At 56.3% G+C, this 15742-nt stretch overlaps 2 protein-coding genes across 3 annotated transcripts; both read right to left on the bottom strand.

Moving 5' to 3' along the window:
* Positions 1-10: 10 nt before the first annotated feature.
* On the bottom strand, positions 11-5519 carry LOC101876417 (tubulin alpha-5 chain). Of its 2 annotated transcripts, none has more exons than XM_034061402.1 (4): positions 5460-5519; positions 1916-2138; positions 1285-1433; positions 11-1078 (listed from the first exon to the last, which is right to left on the bottom strand). In XM_034061402.1, exons 2-4 carry the CDS (start codon positions 2094-2096, stop codon positions 107-109), a joined length of 1302 nt encoding a protein of 433 aa, XP_033917293.1. In that variant the 5' UTR covers positions 2097-2138; positions 5460-5519; the 3' UTR covers positions 11-106. The 2 variants fall into 2 exon arrangements, with proteins under 2 accessions (XP_033917293.1, XP_033917292.1); XM_034061401.1 differs by lacking the exon at positions 5460-5519 and adding an exon at positions 3672-3788.
* Positions 5520-5579: 60 nt separating this feature from the next.
* LOC101873599 (tubulin alpha-4A chain) lies at positions 5580-9425 on the bottom strand. The gene is made up of 4 exons (XM_031053506.2): positions 9356-9425; positions 7107-7329; positions 6826-6974; positions 5580-6647 (listed from the first exon to the last, which is right to left on the bottom strand). Exons 1-4 carry the CDS (start codon positions 9356-9358, stop codon positions 5676-5678), a joined length of 1347 nt encoding a protein of 448 aa, XP_030909366.2. The 5' UTR covers positions 9359-9425; the 3' UTR covers positions 5580-5675.
* Positions 9426-15742: the final 6317 nt, after the last annotated feature.

Below are 15742 nucleotides of genomic sequence, written 5' to 3' on the forward strand. Positions count from 1 at the left end.
AGCTGGGGGGTTAGTGGGAGACATGGGGGCTCTGAAACGGTTTATTGCAAAGGGTTTCTGCAGGTAACACAGGGAAGGAGCACGGTCCTTGTTGGTGGGGGCTTCTCTACTCCTCACCCTCCTCTTCATCCTCGTAGGAGTCCAGGCCCACCTCCTCGTAATCCTTCTCCAGAGCGGCCATGTCTTCCCGGGCCTCAGAGAACTCCCCTTCCTCCATGCCCTCCCCCACGTACCAGTGCACGAAGGCTCGCTTGGCATACATCAGGTCGAATTTGTGGTCCAGGCGAGCCCAGGCCTCGGCGATGGCCGTGGTGTTGCTCAGCATGCAGACGGCGCGCTGCACCTTGGCCAGGTCCCCCCCCGGCACCACAGTGGGGGGCTGATAGTTGATGCCCACCTTGAAGCCTGTGGGGCACCAGTCCACAAACTGAATGCTGCGCTTGGTCTTGATGGTGGCAATGGCGGCGTTGACATCCTTGGGCACCACGTCGCCACGGTACAGCAGGCAGCAGGCCATGTACTTGCCGTGGCGAGGGTCGCACTTCACCATCTGGTTGGATGGCTCAAAGCAGGAGTTGGTGATCTCAGCCACTGAGAGCTGCTCGTGGTATGCCTTTTCTGCAGAGATGACAGGAGCATAGGTGGCCAGTGGGAAGTGTATGCGAGGGTAGGGCACCAGGTTGGTCTGGAACTCAGTCAGATCAACATTCAGGGCCCCATCAAACCTCAGTGATGCTGTGATGGATGAGACGATCTGACTAATGAGTCTGTTCAAGTTGGTGTAGGTTGGGCGCTCGATGTCCAGGTTCCTGCGGCAGATGTCGTAGATGGCCTCATTGTCCACCATAAAGGCACAGTCTGAGTGCTCCAGGGTGGTATGTGTGGTGAGGATGGAGTTGTAGGGCTCCACCACGGCAGTGGAGACCTGTGGTGCTGGGTAGATGGAGAACTCCAGCTTGGACTTCTTGCCATAGTCAACGGAGAGTCGTTCCATCAACAGGGAAGTGAATCCCGAGCCAGTGCCTCCTCCAAAACTGTGAAACACGAGGAACCCCTGGAGGCCTGTGCACTGATCAGCCTGCAGAGACAAATGTGTGAAATTGCTCTGAGATGGATTTCTTTGTATCAAATGGCTCAGAGGCCCTTCAGGACCTGGTCCAACCCCGCCATGGGCTGCTGCAGATCCCTCTCAGGGCACAGCAGGCTTTGCAGTGTGCTCTGATCCCAAGCAGGATGCTGGATCTCAGCCAAAGGGGGACATGTACCTCCTCTACAGTAACCTACCAGCTTCCGGATCCTGTCCAGTACTTGGTCAATGATTTCCTTGCCGATAGTGTAGTGCCCACGGGCATAGTTGTTGGCAGCATCCTCCTTGCCGGTGATCAGCTGCTCTGGGTGGAAGAGCTGCCGGTATATTCCAGCCCGAACTTCATCTGAGGAAGACAGGGGAGAGTTGAGCCTGGCAGAGGCTGTTGGTTTGAGCTGTGCGCCAAGCAGAGGAGCATGTGTGAGCACCCATCCCTCATCCAGACTCCGCCTGCCAGGGCCATGTCCAAGAACCCACACGTCACCAGGGCCACCACCCACATCAGGTTTCTCTGGCAGGAGGTGGCTGCCACCTCCCTGCACAGGAGCTCATGTTCTCCCACTATCAGGAGCTGCAGCGGCACAGCGGGAGCTGTGGTTCCAGTTGGGCTGGTTTCTCTCTGTGCACATGTGGTAGCAGAGACTACCAGCACTGCTGCCTCTAGGTCACTTCAAGAACAAAAGCTGGTGCTCAGGCTTGTGGCTTCTCCTGGGGAAAGAAGGGCCCTCAGGTTGAACCCAGTACAGGATGGTGACAGCAGAAACAAGTACCAGCTGCTTGCTACCCACCCATGGGTGCACCCCAGGCCATGCAAACTCCAGCACTCACCAATCACAGTGGGCTCCAGGTCCACGAAGATGGCCCGCGGGACGTGCTTCCCAGCCCCGGTCTCACAGAAGAAGGTGGTGAAGGAGTCATCCCCTCCACCGATGGTTTTGTCGCTGGGCATCTGCCCGTCCGGCTGGATGCCGTGCTCCAGGCAGTACAGCTCCCAGCACGTGTTGCCCATCTGGACGCCGGCCTGGCCGACATGGACGGAGATGCACTCGCGCTGTGGAGGGGGAGGAAGGGTCAGATCCCAGCACAGCCCTGTCCTACCTGCCTCGGCAAGGGTCTGCCTGTGCCAGTGCCACACAGCCATCAGCACAGGAGCTGCCAGTGGTCCCAGAGAGCACATGCTCCTTTGGGTGACCTCCTGCATGCTCCTGAGGGGCTCAACAGGGCTGTCATTGTCCTCAGCCATGGACAGGCATCCTGCTGGGTTATAAGCCAGCTCTGGTGTTCCTCCTGCTGGGTTCCACCAGCCCCACGGACTCTGGCCAGGGCTGTCCTCCAACAGCACATGGAGCAGAGCTGGCCCAGGTCCTCTGCACCAGACATATTACCAGCTCCTTCCCCGGACTACTGCAGCCTGGCAAGGTGCTCAGGTGACGGGGAGTACATACTTAACCCATGTAGGGCAACTAGTATGGGGAAAACCCCTGATTCTCGAAAGCCAGGTAAGCCTTCAACCTCCTGGGGTGGGGGGCCTTGGGAATGCAGGGGCAGTGGGTTGCAGCCAGGGAGGGCTGGTGGTGAAGTCCAGCAGTCTCCAAGGCAGCACAGATACACCTCAAGCTATGAAGTCCCATCCTGTGCTGCAAAACCATGTGGACAGAAGGCTGTGAGCTGGAGATGCACCTCCTGCACTCCCATCCTGCTGATGCAGGCCTGCTCCACTACCCCTGGCATCCCTCCTCTGCTAGCCCTAGCATCCCTGCTCCCGGAGGAGGACACCATGACTCTGCCCAGGGGTCATGGGGCTCCTCACTCCTGCACTCCCCAACAGCACAGCTCTGTGAGCCGTGATGGCGTCCATGCTCCGTCCCAGTGCCGGAGGAGGACATGTCCTCCTGCGCCCTCCAGGAGGACCGGAGGCAGCCTCAGCCCATCGGGAGTGGGGACAGTTGGAGGCAGGGTCCTCGGTAGAGCGCGGTCAGTGCTGCGGCAGGTGTGGCACTGCGATGCGCCTTCTGGCACGGCCCCGGCCCCTTCCCGAGCCGCTAAATATAGCATCGGCCCCAGGGGAGGGCAATGGTGACTGCCCGGTTTAAAGAGCTGCCCCAGTCAGCTTCGCCGCTGCCAGAACCCGCGGCAATAGACGGGACGGGAGGGCCGTGACCCCCAGGCTCGCCCCCCGCCGCCAGCCTCGACGGGGCGCCCTCTGCCGCGGGGGGAGCCCCACCGAGCAGCCAGTCCCTGCTCTCGGTGCCCGACTGACGCCTCCAGCCATGCAGCTGTTCCCGTTCGTTCGCGGCCACCATTCCCCGACGGACAGATCACCCCCCTCCATCCCCAGCGAACCCCGCACTGCGGCTGCGGGGAGGACCTGGGCTCCCGGGACCATGGCGGCGAGAGGGGACCGGACAGGAGCGGCGGGGGGGGTAGCAGCTGCCCACGGGCCGGGGCCGGTAGGGCTGCCCAAGGTCACGGCGGAGAAGGAGAGGGCGCATCGCGGCGGTTTCCCGGTACCCGGTGCTTGGGGAGGGATGGGGGGGGTGCTGCTGAACGCCCGCACTGTGCCTGCCGCCGCGTCCGCACTCACCATGTTGCTGCTGGGGGTCCGGGCTGTCCCGGCGGCTCGGTGCGGCGGGGCTCAGCGCGGAGCTGCGGCTGCGGCAATCCTCTCCGCAGAGCCTTCTTATAGGTGGGAGGGGCTCGCTGCCGCCACCCCCCCCTTCATTTGGATACATTTGCATGCCGGGCTGAAGTAACCCCCTCGGGGGGAAGCGGCAACCTGCCTGGGGCTCTCCCGGCTCTGGAGGAACCCCCAGGATTCAGGGCCCGGGGCTGCTCTCCCTCCTCTGCCGGGAGAGAAGCAGGAGGCTGCTCGAGCTGCAGGTCTGGGGTTTAGCCCTCCGCGGATACAGGCAGCGCTCAGCTACCAGGACCCGGAGCAGCTACTGCAGCCCCCATCCTGCAGCTGCTATCCTGCACCACAATGCAGCCCCCCTGGAATTTAGGTACACCCCAAGACCACCTGAGCCTCTAGAACAGGAGAAAGGATGAGAAACATGTCAAAGATACATGTCAGGCTCCGGAGCTCAGGGTGGCCCGCGGGCTCCCTCCACCTTCGGGAACCTCTGTCTCTCCCGGTGGGGACAGGCAGGAAGTGCCTCACATCTAAGGCTGCAGAACAGCACGGCAAATCTGGGCTGGGGAGCTGTCCCTGCTGCAAAAAAGGGTCATTGCAGCCCATTTTCTGTTAATGATTTGTGAGTACGCTCAGAGAAGCAGCTCTGTTTCAGCCCCAGCTAGCACAGCCTCCCCAGCCAGAGCTGATCCTGCTGTGGAGGATGTATGGACCACTAGCCTGGCTTCTGGATCCGAGAAAAGCAGAGCCCAGAGCCCCAGCACTGTGTGCACAGGGGGAGAAGGCTCTGTCCTTGCTGCCCATGGGGATGGCGCTCTGCTGCTCAGAAGTGTTCCAGGAGACACTGCCGTGTCTCTCTGCAGCAAAGTGCAGAGCAGAGGTGCAGGATAACCTCTAGAAAAAAGGTAATAGGACACAGTTCCAACTCCTACATGCTTGCAGTGACAGAGCTAGGCCTCTATGAAGATGTAGGGAGGTGTCTGCAATGGGATTACTCCTAGAGAAGCAGGAACCCTTGTTGTCCCACACTCCAGTGTCAGTAAGGAGCAGATCAGAGCAGTGCCCAGCATGAGGGGCAGCAACTTCTGCCCTGGTGCAGCAGCAGGCATCACTCCATCTGAGTCCAGCGCTCTGGTCACGGGCAAGGGGAATAGTGCCAGCAGCCCTGCGCAGTGGGACAAGCATATGGCTGTGCTCCAGCAGCCCTGGGCTGGCTCTGTTTTCCCCTCCAGCTGACACAGCTGCATGCTGGGAGGTGGAGGGCAGGGGAGGACAGCCCCCAGGGGTCAATATAGCTGGAGCATTAGTGGTAAGCAGGGAAATTTAATCTCTGGACCCAGAATGCTGGATAATGGGTAACAGAAATCTCCAGTTTACAGCTGGAGCCAAGAGCTGCTGTATGGGCTTCTCACTGCCAGGCAGGGCAGGGAGAGAGCTCAGCATGGGGACAACGTAGAAGATAGGTGAGGGTGTTGCAATCAGATGTTCTTTAGAGTACCTCCCAACCCAAACAGTTCTATGATTCTATGACCTGGGCAGGCAAAGTGGGGCTACATGCGCAATTTGGATGGCAGAGCACCGGCAGAGCCAGGCTGAGAGCAGGCAGAGGTACACCAGACAGACCCAATGCCTGATCTAAGTGATGCTCAGCAGTCCTCCAGATCCAGATGTTCATGTTTGGGCACTTCCATAGAGCATGCCATGTATCCTGGCCATATCCCACTAGTACAAGGCTCTTACCTATTTGGGAAGCAAGCTGTAGCTGAGCAGAGTGCTGGGAGGAAGCATAGCAGCACCAGCAGCAGAGCTGAAGCACTCACCACACACCTGACCTGGCAAGAAAACGAGACAGCTGGGGGGTTAGTGGGAGACATGGGGGCTCTGAAACGGTTTATTGCAAAGGGTTTCTGCAGGTAACACAGGGAAGGAGCACGGTCCTTGTTGGTGGGGGCTTCTCTACTCCTCACCCTCCTCTTCATCCTCGTAGGAGTCCAGGCCCACCTCCTCGTAATCCTTCTCCAGAGCGGCCATGTCTTCCCGGGCCTCAGAGAACTCCCCTTCCTCCATGCCCTCCCCCACGTACCAGTGCACGAAGGCTCGCTTGGCATACATCAGGTCGAATTTGTGGTCCAGGCGAGCCCAGGCCTCGGCGATGGCCGTGGTGTTGCTCAGCATGCAGACGGCGCGCTGCACCTTGGCCAGGTCCCCCCCCGGCACCACAGTGGGGGGCTGATAGTTGATGCCCACCTTGAAGCCTGTGGGGCACCAGTCCACAAACTGAATGCTGCGCTTGGTCTTGATGGTGGCAATGGCGGCGTTGACATCCTTGGGCACCACGTCGCCACGGTACAGCAGGCAGCAGGCCATGTACTTGCCGTGGCGAGGGTCGCACTTCACCATCTGGTTGGATGGCTCAAAGCAGGAGTTGGTGATCTCAGCCACTGAGAGTTGCTCATGATAAGCTCTCTCAGCCGAAACCACAGGAGCATAGGTGGCCAGTGGGAAGTGTATGCGAGGGTAGGGCACCAGGTTGGTCTGGAACTCAGTCAGATCAACATTCAGGGCCCCATCAAACCTCAGTGATGCTGTGATGGATGATACAACTTGGCTAATGAGTCTGTTCAAGTTGGTGTAGGTTGGGCGCTCAATGTCCAGGTTCCTGCGGCAGATGTCGTAGATGGCCTCATTGTCCACCATGAAAGCACAGTCTGAATGCTCCAATGTGCTGTGTGTAGTGAGGATGGAGTTGTAGGGCTCCACCACAGCAGTGGAGACCTGTGGTGCTGGGTAGATGGAGAACTCCAGCTTGGACTTCTTGCCATAGTCAACGGAGAGTCGTTCCATCAACAGGGAGGTGAATCCTGAGCCAGTGCCACCTCCAAAACTACGAAAGACGAGAAATCCCTGGAGGCCTGTGCACTGATCAGCCTGCAGGGAGAGTCAAGTAAGATTCCTCTAAGCACTGACTTTGCCTAAGAAGTCACAAACTTTTGCTTTGGTAGCCACAGATCCCTCCCAAGGCACAGCAGGACTTCCCCATGGTCCCACCCCATCAGGATGCTGTAGTCTAGTCCTGGGGACATATACCTCCTCCTTGGTCACCTACCAGTTTCCGGATCCTGTCCAGCACTTGGTCAATGATCTCTTTGCCAATAGTGTAGTGCCCACGGGCATAGTTGTTGGCAGCATCCTCCTTGCCGGTGATCATCTGTTCAGGGTGGAAGAGCTGCCGGTAGACTCCTCCCCGAATTTCATCTAGAAGAGTTTGGTACAATGTCAGAGGTTTTCGAATGGGGGAAAGGTGGTAGGAGCCACCCTGGGTAGTGTCCTGCAGTGGGCTGTTCCCAGAGAGTGACCACAGTCACTGTCCACCTTTGATGAACTCACCGATCACGGTGGGCTCCAGGTCCACGAAGATGGCCCGCGGGACGTGCTTCCCAGCCCCGGTCTCACAGAAGAAGGTGGTGAAGGAGTCATCCCCTCCACCGATGGTTTTGTCGCTGGGCATCTGCCCGTCCGGCTGGATGCCGTGCTCCAGGCAGTACAGCTCCCAGCACGTGTTGCCCATCTGGACGCCGGCCTGGCCGACATGGACGGAGATGCACTCGCGCTGTGGAGGGGGAGGAAGGGTCAGATCCAGGCTGGGACCATACATGCAATCACCGCAGGTGGTGCACAGCCCAGGCTCCTGGCAGCTTGTGCAAGCCAGCATTGCCCTGCAGCCTCAGTGCCTTGAGTCCATACCAACTTGCTGTCTCCTCCCATACCTGGTGTTTTGCCTCCCATCACTGCACTGCCCACCTCAGGCACTCAGGGAGATGGAGACCTGTCTGCTGGAGCCTAGGACACCAGGTTCGCACATTCTCTGGACTGCTCCCACCCACAGCCTTGGGAAGCACCCAGTGAGGATCTTCTGCATTGCCTGAACACCCACAATGCTTAGGGGCTGGAGCCCTGCAGCAGCTGGCATAGCCCCTCTGCAGGCTGACATGCGAGAGCATCACTTGGGCTCTGGGAGCTGAGGAGGTGACAGCACTGAGGATGGGTGCCTGGCAAGGAGAGGGATTTGCAGCAGTGAATGGTTGCCATGCTCTGAGGCTCAGCTTCCCTAAATTAGCTCTGGAGGAGGAGGCAGCGTTAACTGCACTTCCTATCTGAACTGAAGAGCTGAGGAGGGAGGGCCCCCCCTGCTCAGGGCTTCAAGGGCAGCCTCAGGTCCCTCAGAAGTCAGGCTGAGGTGGGCTCTGCAGCCTCGCTCCCTCCAGATGAGGCACCCCAGCACCTGCAGCCCTTTCAACAAGAACCAAAATATCCAGTGCCTCAGCCCTGCTGTTGCCAAGGGCTTGAATGCGTCATCAGGCACAATCAAGGCAGAGGAACATCCAAACCAAACCGGATCTCCAGAGCCATGGGTGCCCCGCTGTGAGTCAGCTGGCAGGGCGCTGCACCAGCCATTTGGTGCTCGGGAGCACGGCAGTGACTGCTGTCGATGGAAGTTGCACAAGTTACAGCAGGTCCTGGCACTCTGCACTGAGAGTGCTTTTGGTGCTGCGTTCCAGAGGCAGCAGTGATGGTGAGGGATGACAGAAAAATAAGCCCTTGATACCCACGGTGAGAGGCAGAAGTCCATCTCCCCACCTTCTCCAGAGCTGAGGTGAGAAATGACACCCTGCTTATCCCCCCCCCTCCCCCCCAGCAGGTGCATAAAGGTTTTGTAACACAGGGGCCAATACTAAGTCCTGAGAAAACTCCAAAATCCTCAGCAGAAGTGTGCAAGCACCTCTGGGTGACCACAGGAAAGACGAGAAAGGACTCCTTCCTGGCCAAGGGAAGGAATGAAACATGCTGGGGGGGGGGGGGGCAGAGGGTTATGTTGCTCACCGCACTTCATTGACCAACATGCAGCAGCCAGGATTGGCTTTGTGGGACCCAGGGCTGACAGCAGGCTGCACAGAGCTGCACAGACCCCAACACCCCCAGCACCATCGGGGACCCCACAGTGCTGGTCACCAGCCAGCAGCTTCTGCCTTCCTCACAGCATGGCTCAGAAAGGGCAGGGAGCACTGCTCTGTGGGGCAGCAGGAGAAGTGCTTGGGCATCCCAGAGCTGGGATGCTCTCTGGAGTTCAGAAGACAGATTCTTGTCAGGACCACCACGGTAGCAGGGCAGCCCAGAGGCTCACCCACAGTGATGCCCATCCGCAGGGCAGCGGCTGAAGCCACAGCTTGCTCCTGGGGCTCCTCTGTGGGTCTGCAGTGTGGGGGCTGGCAGACTGGGTGCACCCCCCCAGGTAGAGATGTTACCAAGGGAGATGGGCAGGACCCGTCACCATTAAAAGACAGAGAGGGAAGAGAGATGAGAGGGTCAGATGGCAGGGTTTGGCTGCTGGCCTCCTTGCCTAAGACCTGTCAGAGGGGTACAAGGGGATGCTCACAAGAGGGAAGCTGCTGAGTGCCTGGGAGGGAGCCGCGAGGCAGAGGCTGAAGCGAGGCAGAGGCAGGGCAAGCACAGCGGCTTGCCCGCACCTCTGGGCTCCCCGCAGAGCACTCCCCACCCCGGACGCTATGGGGGTCGTAGCCTGCTCCGGGGGCACCCGCGAGACCGGAGGGATGGGGCAGCTCGGGGTCGGCACTCACCATGATGCCGATGCCGCCGCACGACCTGCCTGTCCCCGGGCTGCCGCAGCTCCGCACCGGCCGGGGCGGCCGCGCCACTGCCGCCTTATACCGGGGGCGGCACCAGAGCTGCGGGGCGGGCCGCTCCGCCCGAGACGGTTCCTTGCGGTTGCACAGTTTTGCGTACATTGCGCATATTTGCATACATTTGCATAGATGAGCTGTGCTGCCCGGCCTCCGGCTCGGTGGGTGAACTGGGGGATCACCGAGGAGCAGCATTCCCTGGTTTTCCCCCTGCTCCATGGTCACGGGAGACCCGGGGTCTCCCCGAGTGAAGGGCATGGGGGCATAAGGGTTGGTCTTGCCACGCCTGCTGGTCTTGGCAGAGGGGCTTCTGCTGAGGGGCAGAGATGGCACTTTCTTGCTGGGTGTCCTGCTGCAAGGCACCATCCAGGCATCAACCGGGAGAGACTTTGTAAGCTGAGGAGGGAAATTCAGCAAAGAACCTGGCTCAGGTCTTCCCTTCTGGTGGGTGTAGGTGCTGAGGTGACCCCTGGGTGAGCACAGAGCTGCGTGTCTGCCCAAGCCCCACAACGTGAAACACACAGGAGCATTTCAGAAGAAAACAAGGGCAGACGAAACCCTTCAGAGACAAGCACAAGCTTTCCTGGCCTTTATGGAGGTCAGTGAAGAAAAAGCAGGAAAACTGTCCTGTCCTTTGCCACAAACCCCTCAAGGACAGTTGTGCCTCAAGGCTGTGTCTGAAAGCTCTGCCTGAGAAGGGCTCCACCTTCTCCAGCCTGGCTCTGTTTTACTTCCCTGGTTTCTATCTGATTTCACAAAGCTTTCTGAAATGACCAGTGAGGGGATGAGGAAACCTTGGAACACCTCGAAAGGGGCTTATTGGAGTCTTTCTGTGATGATTTCACTGATGTCTGCCTTTGCTACATTGAATAACACGTCCATCCTTTCCTCCTCCTTCTCCCCACCCCCGAATGCTTGCAGCATCCCCTATGGTGCAGAACTTGCCCTGCCTCTGCGTGAGCCCTCCAACTTAATGAGTTTTCACTGAAAGGCGCTGTCATCCCTCAGCTTGCTCTGAAACTTGAAAGCTGGACCCAAATTATCCACCCACAATGGCCTTCTTTTTGTTCCTGAGTCACCTGGAAAGTGTCACCTTCACTGATGAACACGTGTAAAGTGACTGAAAGCAGCAGCACTGCTGTGAAGCCTGTGCCGGCGTCTAAGCAATGCATTTCTGAGAGCTGCAGAAATGGCTGAGCTGAACAATCAGAGTAGCTTTAATCAAACTGGTTGGAGAAGGGTTTTTTTTTCACAGAGATGCCCCAAGTTGTGGGTGTTGCTGAACGTGGACAGGATGCTGCGGCCACCAGATAAATCTGGAAGTGCCTGAACTCCTCCCTGTGACATAAATGTCCTTTGAGTGACCTCAAAGATCACTAGATAACACAAACCATGCCGATGCAGACAGTCCGTGAGAGTGAGAGAGTAATTTGTAGCACTGAGGCATCAAAATATTGGCCCCAGATATTAATTAGTGTGGAAAGGAGTGATAGGATCATCTTTTACTGTGGAAAGCTTTGCCAGGGTGCTTGCTGAAATGTACGCTGGAAGCCAAGTTGTCACTTCTGACGGGGTGTCTCCTAGCACCCTTCTTACTCCCATGGTGCCAATTAATTCTGGGGCGTTTATAGCACAAATGCTTTGCAGCAATGGTTGGAAGCACAAGGGCTGGAGCTAGGCAGCAAGCAACATTCCAGGTGGCTATGCAAGGCTTGTGTGGTTCACCCAACTTCGAAAGCTTTGTATGACAATCTGGTGGCACCTTGGGGTGCGAAATGATGTGATAGTTCTCCAACAGATCTGGATCTGTTTATGTACCATTCTGGTAGAGAGCTGAGGGTGGAATGTCCCTGATTCATCATCGCTGCAAATGCATGTTCACAGTGAAAATAACCACTCAGATGCTATTATGTTGAATGAGCGAGGCAGCAACGACTGACAAGAGAACTGTGAGTCATTCAGAGCTATGCATCTCCATGTACCTCTGCTCTAAAAAGACCAAACAGATGTCTAAGCTTTTTTGAAATGCTTAAGAACAGCTGGCTAAATCCAGGGAGCACCAAGCAGCTGCATATTGTCAGTGCCTAACGGCTCAGCAGCCTGCCAGATGCTGGTAGCAGCAGCCTGCAAGCACACATGGATGCTGAACTCGCCGTGGTTGGAAGAAGATCCATCCTGAGGCAACCCCTCTCACAAAGATGTTAACTACATGTCTAAGAAGCCCCTGCAAATGTTTCCAGATGACATCAGAAATCAGAAGGTTGCAAGAATCACTCAGGAAACATTTTCATCGTTGCTCAGAACAAAGCTAGACCCTGCACCAGCACCCAGAGAGGTACAAAACCCAAGCAAGGCAAATTTTAGGCTCGTGAGTCAGAATTCAACTGTCTCTTGATAGAAGACTTGAAAAAACAGATTGAAAATTGAAGGGGGAACCTGCAGGGGAAACCTCTGCTTGCTGCAGGAGATGAGCCAGCCCCTGGACCGGTACCTGCTGTTTCCCAAACAAAGACTCTTAAATAGCTGCCTTCCAGAAGACTGTTGAAGCCTGTCACGTCTAAAAAGCACATGGAGCTGATACTGGGGTGGAGATGACCGTTTCAGAGTCCAGCCTGGAACATCCCACCCACAACCCAGTTCTCTGCTGTTCTCATTCTCCATCTGGGCTGTTCCAGGCAGAGCAAACAGTGTCACCAGGCAGCTGGGGACATGGTTCTCTTGGGAAGGTAGAACAGACCACAGCAGTGCTGTGAGATTGAGGAGGAAGTCCAGTGCCCTCCACTTTAAACCCAGCCTGGCAGGGCACAAGGCAAGCATCAGGTGATGAGGGGTGCTTCAGGAAGAGGGCTCCTGTCAGAGTCTTTAACCTCAGCCAGGAGCTTCCCAAAGAGGTCGTATCTGTGCCTGCCCTGCTTATCCCTCACTCCATCCTTGTACAGTTGTTCTGCCTATAATCCTCTTAGCAATGTGGTTCAGGGGGGAGGTGAAGGAGCTGGGATATGCCTCCAGCCCATCAGTGCCCTGTGCAGCTTGCTCTCCAGCAGTGGCTGCGCTAGATGATACGGCAGCACCCTGGGCCCAGGAACAACCAGGCAGGAGGGAGTTCCTTCAGATCCACAGCTCCCAGACATACACTGCCTCCTGCCTGGCAAAGGATTGCGGCAGCAAGCCCAGCAGCTGGGCCCAGAAATCCAGTGATGCTCTGCTGCAAGATGAGTCATGATGACAACCTTCCCAAAGCAGAAAGGCAGCTCTGCGTTAACATGGGACAGACAACATCGGCTGGTGAAACTAATTGGGGTTTGTTGAAAGCATGGGGCTTGACTGTATCTTGCAGATGTTGTGTGTTAAAACAAGTCCCTAATGGTGCTAACTGCTCCAGTGGTATCCCAGTGAGCTGGTGTGCAGGGTCATTAAAGCACTGCTTGCTCCTGATGACAGCCCAGCATCACATGTCTGACTACTGCTGCCGTTCTACCACGACAACATTCGCAACATACTTTGCCACCCTGAAATATTCCACCACAGCTTGGAGATGGACAGAAAATGTTCCTTTTGACATTCCTTTAGGTATGCATGCTTGTTAAGGTCAGAAAGGGCCCTCTGAACACCTCATCCTTTGTAATCTGGAGTAGATGGAGATCATCCAGCGATGAGAAACAAGGGTGACTGGAAGGCTAGAGGCCATGGGCTGCAATGAAAGAATGGGATCTAGAAGACCAAGCAGAAACTCATAAAAGCATTAAAATATATTTAAGGCAGGTGCAAGTAGGGTGCATCTTTGGATGCTCAGGGCAAGAAGATGCAAGTTTAAGGCTTGCTAACAGTAACAGTAGTGAAGCACGATTGTCTCAAGGTCAAGGGATTTTCATCAATGGATATCTTCAATAACCCAAATGTGGCATTTACTCCTGAAGACCTGCTGGGATGCAGAGCACAGTAGTGATCTGACTCGTTCTTTCTGCTGGAACTGAGCAACAGCAGAGTAATTCCTTGTTCAGATAGAATGAAGCCAATTGTGCAATGCCTGCTGCATTGCCTGGAGCATGTGCCGCGTTATGGGAACAATAAAGCTAATTCCAGATCTCACTACAGGCCTAAGCCCTGAATCACAAGGGCAGTGGCAAGAGTAGGGAGGCACTCCCAGGGATGCAGCACCACGCACGCATGCCGAGCCCCAACCTGCAAGGCTAGAAGGGCCCTGTGGACGAGCTGGGACAAGCTCTTTTCCAGGTGCAGCAGCACTATGTGAGCAGCCTCCCCGGCTGCCAGTGTCACCGCCTTTCTTCACGTCCTGGGAAAGGCAGCAACACACCCACGAGAGCAAAATAAAACAGCAGCTGCCTAATTGCAGTGAATTCATGTCAGTGGTCTGAGCATGCCTGGTGTGAACAAGCTGCCTCCAGGCAGGTGATGGAGGGACTGAGCCTGCTGAGGCACCTGTGCTTGTAGGGGATGCCCATAGTGGGCTGTGTGGAGGGACCAGTGCTGCTTTTTCTCTCCTCCAACAGCTCTCTGAGCTGGTGGTGGCACAAGCAGTGTAGGACTTGATGGAAGCAGAAGTGCAGTGAATTCTGCATGGCTGGATGATGGTAGGAGCTCCTGCAGGGGCACAGGTTACCTGGTCACACTGGAGTGGCTCTGCACGCCCCAGGCAGGACCATAGGCATGGTGGTGTCTCCATCCCCAGCCCTTTAGGCCTTCCTGTCTCACAAGTTCTCAGGAGCTGCAACCAAGCTGTGGTCAGCTCTGTTGCAATGCTGCAGAACATGTTTGTGTTTGCTGGCAGCAGTGGGGCAAGAGGCGGTGATCACTTCCCCTATTCCCAGAGTGCTCACCCCATCTGCGAGACTGTGGCTGAGCCCTCAGCCTCCTGGTACTGATGGGGATGCAGCAGATTCTCACTGGGCATCTCTGCAGGTGCACCTGCTGCTTCAAGATAGATGAACTGCTACGAACATCCCCTGGGAATAAAAACAGTTCCTGGTGTAGGAACATCTTGCAAATGGCTCTGCCCTGATCTTTGGGGAGCAGGTCAGCCTCTGATAGCTGGACAGACTTGAGCAAGGCAGGTTTCTTGCACATGGAAGTGTGTTGTATACAATGCAAATAGCTTGCCAGCCCGAGGGTGAGCTGAGAGCATAGCTAGGTCTGGAGAAACTAGTCTGGAATCTTGGGAATTGTGTAGTGGTTAAGAGTGGAAAGGAGGTGCTGGGGGCTGGGCAAGTGCTGGTGGATGTCGGAGGGAAGTGGTTAACAAAATAAAAGATGCAATTAATAACCCAGCAGGGCAATGGCTCCCCAGGTGCTCCTGCCCAGAGCTGTTTGTGAGCCGAGAGTGTGGTATGTGAAACCGGGCTGTCCTCACTGCTCCTCCCAGAGCCCAGGGCACTGAGAGCCAGTGGCCTCAGGTCACTGGGCTGAAAGCTTGGATTCAGTGGCCATCCTGAGGATGGCTCAAACACATATCTGAGAGCTTCCTAGCAGAGCTAAGTCAGATGATGAGGGGCTGTGCATGTAAAACAACAGCTACCTAGCAGGATTTCCCTGTTGTAAGGACTCAGGAGCGCTGGTTTGATGAGCTCCCATGTATAAAGTGGCCATCCTCACTAGGATAAGACAGCTCCAGGTGCCCTGTGCATGCCAGGACTGCCATGCTGTTCTTTGGGATGGCATGGCTGTCACACTACCATTTAATAGCCCTGCATTGGACACAGCCAGGATGGCTTTACAGACTGAGAAAATTAGGGCTGTTCAGCCTGCAGAAGAGAAGCTCCATGCCGAACTCATAGCAGCTTTCCAGTCAGTATCTGAAGGGGATCTACAAGGATGCCAGAGAGGGACTCTACATCAGCCCTGGTAGGACAAGGGCAATGGGTTCAAACTTGAACAGGGCAGATTCAAGTTAGATACAAGGAAGTTCTTTACTGTAAGGGTAGTGAGGCATTAGAACAGGGTGCCCAAGGAAACTGTCAACACCCCATCCCTGACAGTGTTCAAAGCCAAGTGGGACAGAGCCTTGAGCAACCTTGTCCAGTGTGAGGTGTCCCTGCCCATGGCAGGAGGTTGGAATTGAGGATCCTAAGGTCCTTCCCAACCCAAACCATTCTATGATTCTACGATCTCCCAGCCAGGAGAATGCATAGCCTGGTTTGCTGGGTACCAAGGGCTCATGCATGTGTTGAGGGACCCTCAGCCTCCTTACCAGGTGTCAGTTAACCATGGAAAACGCACCTCACCAAAGAGGCTGTTTTCAATTATTGAGATGACAGGTCTGCTCAGAGGAAACACAGAGATGTTACCAGCTTGTGGTGCAGAGTGTGT

Source organism: Melopsittacus undulatus, chromosome 4 (assembly GCF_012275295.1).
Source record: "Melopsittacus undulatus isolate bMelUnd1 chromosome 4, bMelUnd1.mat.Z, whole genome shotgun sequence".
NCBI lineage: Eukaryota > Metazoa > Chordata > Aves > Psittaciformes > Psittaculidae > Melopsittacus > Melopsittacus undulatus.

Excerpts from the sequence above, each read along its gene's own strand:
- LOC101876417 (XM_034061401.1), bottom strand. Across the intron at positions 1,434-1,915 it reads CCTGGAGCCCACTGTGATTG|ATGAAGTTCGGGCTGGAATA; the intron begins GTGAGTGCTGGA and ends TGTCTTCCTCAG. Across the intron at positions 1,079-1,284 it reads TGGACAGGATCCGGAAGCTG|GCTGATCAGTGCACAGGCCT; the intron begins GTAGGTTACTGT and ends TTGTCTCTGCAG.
- LOC101873599 (XM_031053506.2), bottom strand. Across the intron at positions 6,975-7,106 it reads CCTGGAGCCCACCGTGATCG|ATGAAATTCGGGGAGGAGTC; the intron begins GTGAGTTCATCA and ends AAACTCTTCTAG. Across the intron at positions 6,648-6,825 it reads TGGACAGGATCCGGAAACTG|GCTGATCAGTGCACAGGCCT; the intron begins GTAGGTGACCAA and ends CTCTCCCTGCAG.